Source organism: Trichogramma pretiosum, unplaced genomic scaffold (assembly GCF_000599845.2).
Source record: "Trichogramma pretiosum strain Unisexual culture from Peru unplaced genomic scaffold, Tpre_2.0 scaffold19, whole genome shotgun sequence".
Taxonomy (NCBI): Eukaryota; Metazoa; Arthropoda; class Insecta; order Hymenoptera; family Trichogrammatidae; genus Trichogramma; species Trichogramma pretiosum.
The window spans coordinates 262,752-267,326 of NW_019641707.1; the positions used below are offsets into that span (position 1 = coordinate 262,752).

At 36.2% G+C, this 4,575-nt stretch overlaps 1 protein-coding gene across 1 annotated transcript; it reads left to right on the forward strand.

Annotated features, from left to right (window-relative positions):
* Positions 1 to 1,444: 1,444 nt before the first annotated feature.
* Positions 1,445 to 3,160, forward strand: LOC106659699 (zinc finger protein OZF-like). Its single transcript, XM_023463104.1, has 4 exons — positions 1,445 to 1,470; positions 1,548 to 1,662; positions 1,734 to 2,918; positions 3,027 to 3,160. The coding sequence occupies exons 1-4, from the start codon at positions 1,445 to 1,447 to the stop codon at positions 3,123 to 3,125; spliced, it is 1,425 nt and encodes a 474-aa protein (XP_023318872.1). The 3' UTR covers positions 3,126 to 3,160.
* Positions 3,161 to 4,575: the final 1,415 nt, after the last annotated feature.

Consider the following 4,575-nt stretch of genomic DNA (forward strand, 5'->3'; position numbering starts at 1 on the left):
TTTGAGTCGCATATATAGGCACTGTACTCCACCTTACATTATGCATTACACCGCGCGCGACTTCGCCATGGTGCATAATATACATCTATATCTATATATGCATTACCTACTGCGTCTAAGCGAATTAACGATTCCCTTTGTCGAAGAGCTCGATTTAGCCCAAAGAGAGTGAGAGAGAGAGAGAGAGGAACTATATACGTACGCACGCGCCTTTGAGCGAGCTGCGGTGTAAGCTCGTGTAATATATTCGCCTACTGCGCAGCGAGGAGAAGAGAATTTAACTGCAATATTTAACGAGACACTCGATATCGCGTAGCAGCAGCGGCGGCGAAAAAGTTTTTTCGAACGCATAATGAACGTATATATAACCCGCGGTCAAAATGTGTTTCATCTACTTTTTTTTTCTCTTTTTGTTTCTCCCGCTTTTCGGGAAAATCTCAGGCTGCTGAGATTTCATGCAATAATTTTCTCGTATTGCAGCGGTAATTTCGTACATTCGTGTATTTTGATAACGAGAGCTCGTTGGCGTGTAATATCGCATGAACTCGTCCCGTAATGAAGCTAATTTGCGGTTCAGATGTGTGTACTCCTTATTATATTTCAACGGCTGCGACGATCGGTGCGCGATCGTTTCAAAGTTTTCTCTTTCGTGAACACGTAGTATGAATAGCCATTGAAAAAATATCTTTAAATTCGAGGCTAAAATCGCAATTAAAATGTTTGTCACTCGACGCGAGTAATGGACGTTGATAATTGCTCATCGACGTCCCAGGAACGTAGGAGAGCGCACGAGCAATGGGAATTTTGATAGGTATTTTTCCTACAGTTATTTTTTTCGTTACAGTGGAAGAAAAATTACGTGACAATACCAAACTTTACGAAACTGTTGAGTCATCAAAAAGCTATAAGCAATATAACTATCAAAATTTCCTTAGTTCAACAATTATCAATGTCCAGTACATGCGGCCATCGACAAAAATTTCAATCGCTATTTTAACTTCAAATTTTTAATCTAGATATACCAGAGAGTCTTTTGGGACATATTTTTCGCGAAATTTACTGGTAAAGCGTACATACACAGAACATAGCGAAACGCGCTCACAATAATTGCGTTTGGAAGGAGTCCACGGTAGAGGGGGAAAGTTTTGCCAGGGAGCCATTACAGTCCGCCAGATCATCAATATACGTCTGATGTGTTCACTCTTTAGTGCGAAATTATTTTCCACGGCGAGCAATTGGCGATTATAAATTATTTCCGTAAAAAGATTCTATACTTGAAATCGAGCGACCGTATCAACTATTCGAGGCGTTGTCTCAAATATTTTCTCATTTTTCTCTGTACCTAAAATTGACGTACGTACGCGAGACATATAACCTCAAATGTAATCTCAGTGCAGTGCGCACATCGTGAAAATTCCAGTGAACATACATAATTAAGGAACTGATGGATAACAAAAGTGACATAATCAGGTAAACATTTTTCGTACGCTATATACTAGCATAATTATTTTTCAAGCCATCTCATATTCAATCGAATTATTCTTCAGGGTGAAGGAAGAGCCAAACGATACTTGGATGAATACCAGTGACGGTTACGTTTTCAGTTCGGTGGACTGTTGCAAAGCCGAAAACTCTGAAACAGTGCCGTTTCGTAAATCATCGGTGAATTTAAAGATTTATTATTTTATTTTGTCGATCCACTATTAGAAACTAATCCATAATTTTCATTTCAGGCAAAACATGTCAATGAGGCTGCGACGTTTCAAGAGAGGTTAAATGAAAAAATAATCATAGATATTGAGTGCAGAGATGTTAAACCTGAAATACCTTATTTATCGAAAACCGCCTGCAAATTGGAGTATCAAAGTCATCATCCTTATGTGGAAAAAGAAAATGCGGATCCGACGAATTATACGAGTGAGAAAAGATTAATTATTTTGATAAAAAAAGGATTTAACTACGATAACAACTGTCAAATGAATATGAAAATTCCCGTAAAACTGGTCGAATATAAAAAGCAAAAAAGTTTTGAGGAAATTGTTGAAAAAAATTCATCGTGTCAAACGAAAATAAGTCGAAAAACTTATATATCAAGAGCAAGTATTAAAAATCATTCGTTAGGGATACTTCGAAGTAATAGACAGTACCTCTTCGAATGTGAATTGTGCCATAAATTATTTAGACACAAAGGCCATCTAAATGTGCACATAAATACAGTCCATTATCGTAGCAAACCTTACGACTGTGATATTTGTCATAAATCATTTGGGCTCAAAAGTCATCTTAATACTCACATAAATACAGTTCATGCTCCTATGAAACTCTTTGAATGTGAGATTTGTCACAAATTATTTGGAGCAAGAGGTAACCTCAACATTCACATAAATACAGTACATAATCGCAGCAAACCGTTCGAATGTAGTATTTGTCATAAATCATTTGGACGAAAAGATTATCTCAAAACTCATTTATACACAGTACACGGTCATAAGAAACCCTTTGACTGTGAGATTTGTTGCAAATCATTTGGATACAAAAGTCACCTTAAATCTCATGTAATGACTGTACATGACCGGATTAAACCCTTCGAGTGTGATATTTGTTACAAATCATTTGGACGAAAAACTCACCTTAAACCTCACATAAATGCAGTACATAACGGGAATAAACCCTTCGAGTGTGATATTTGTCATAAATCGTTTGCAGAAAAGAGTAATATCAGAAAACATATAAATAGAGTACATATCCGTAGCAAACCCTTCGAATGTGAGATTTGTCAAAAATCATTTGGACGAAAGAGCAATCTCATAACTCACATAACTGAAGTACATAATCGTAGCAAACCCTTCGAATGTAACATTTGTAATAAATCATTTGGAAACAAAAGTCATCTTAATGCTCACATAAATACAGTTCATGCTCGTATGAAACCCTTCGAATGTACCATTTGTCACAAAACATTTGGACAAAAACATCACCTCAAAGATCACGTCTACGCAGTACATGATCGGAGCAAACCCTTTGAATGTACTATTTGTCACAAATCATTCGGACACAAAAGTACTCTCAAATCTCACATAAATGCAGTACATAATCGTAGAAAACCCTTTACATGTGATATTTGACATAAATCACTTACACTAAAAACGCATCTCAAAGTTCACATTAATATAGTACATGATGGTAGAAACTCTTCGAATGTACCATTTGTCACAAAACATTTGGAAAAAAAGGTAACCTCAAATCTCACATGAATGCGGTACATGATCGGAGCAAACCCTTTGAATGTACTATTTGTCACAAAACATTTGGATACAAAAGTTTAATAGAAAATCACATAAATGCAGTACATGCTCACGTAAAACCCTTCTAATGTGAGATTCAGCACAAGTCATCCGGTCAAAGGATTCTTTAAAAGCTTATAAAGATAAATCACATGATTTTATCAAATAACTTGATGAGTAAGATGTACCGCGTGACATAGACATGATATGCTTGCATTCATATGAGAATTGTAATGGATGAAATCTTTTGATATTTATAAATATTCCATAATTTTGTGTATTTTATTTCTTCGGAGCTTTTTATGTATTTATAAACTTTATTATGATAGCGTAAAGCTTTCTCTCACCGATTGTACTATACATAAACTAATAAATTCAATAAAATAGCTTTTGTCCATAATCTTTTTAGACATTTGGATTTTTTTTAATTTCTGATCCAAATCCCAAACTGGTCCGAAAAGTAATAAAAAAAATGCACGTGTATTTTTTTACGACTTTGAAGTATTTCAAATCTAAAAAACGTTCGTTCATTGATGCGTGTCGATTGAGAAGCAATCAAATTATCAATAGCTCGACATTCACTCGAAAGTATAATATTTACATGTAATTTTTCGTACACTAACAATAACTCTGAATAAGTAGTCATATGTTATACAAAAAAAACTTCTAGACATAATATAGTTATCAAATTTCCATTGATCACTCGTTCACCAATAACCCTGAAATCTTCAATCTCAAACAATCATATAGAAGCAGCAAGCGACAAAAATTTCAATCGAATTCCAAGTATCTTTCGCAGTTTCGCTCATATACGAAACGCGAAGTTCTACCAATGCCCTCTCGTAAAAACCGACTCGACCCTCTGCACGCTCGCGTGTAATCTCGAGTCGCGCCGTCCGCTCGATATACGTATAAACTTTACCTCTCATTATCGAAGATTATTTTGATTACGGTCGTGAGTGTTTTTTTTCGTCCTCCTTACCTTTACGCATCTTCCCGATACAAGAGGAAGAAAAATCCCACCGCGAGAGCGCGCAATAATACTTATCGAGGCATTGAAAATTAATTAGGTTTCCGAAATTGTAAAGTAAGGTAAGTTAAAGTACGCACGCGCATATAAAAATCCCCTCTTCTCTCCGCGCGTATATTACACGATAAGACGAGAGCCGAAGCGCATACAATTATGATAGTACGCGAATCGAGCGAAACGTCAGATTCGAGGCTCTCACTCTGGTGAAACAGCACAGAGAGAAAGAGAAGGTTTTATACCGCGCGCGTCTGCGAGTACATA

Coding starts and splice junctions, on each gene's coding strand:
- LOC106659699 (XM_023463104.1), top strand. CDS start 1,445: ATGGATAACAAAAGTGACATAATCAG. Junction 1,471..1,547: donor AACAAAAGTGACATAATCAG/GTAAACATTTTT, acceptor ATTATTCTTCAG/GGTGAAGGAAGAGCCAAACG. Junction 2,919..3,026: donor CTCACATAAATACAGTTCAT/GCTCGTATGAAA, acceptor AAACCCTTTGAA/TGTACTATTTGTCACAAATC.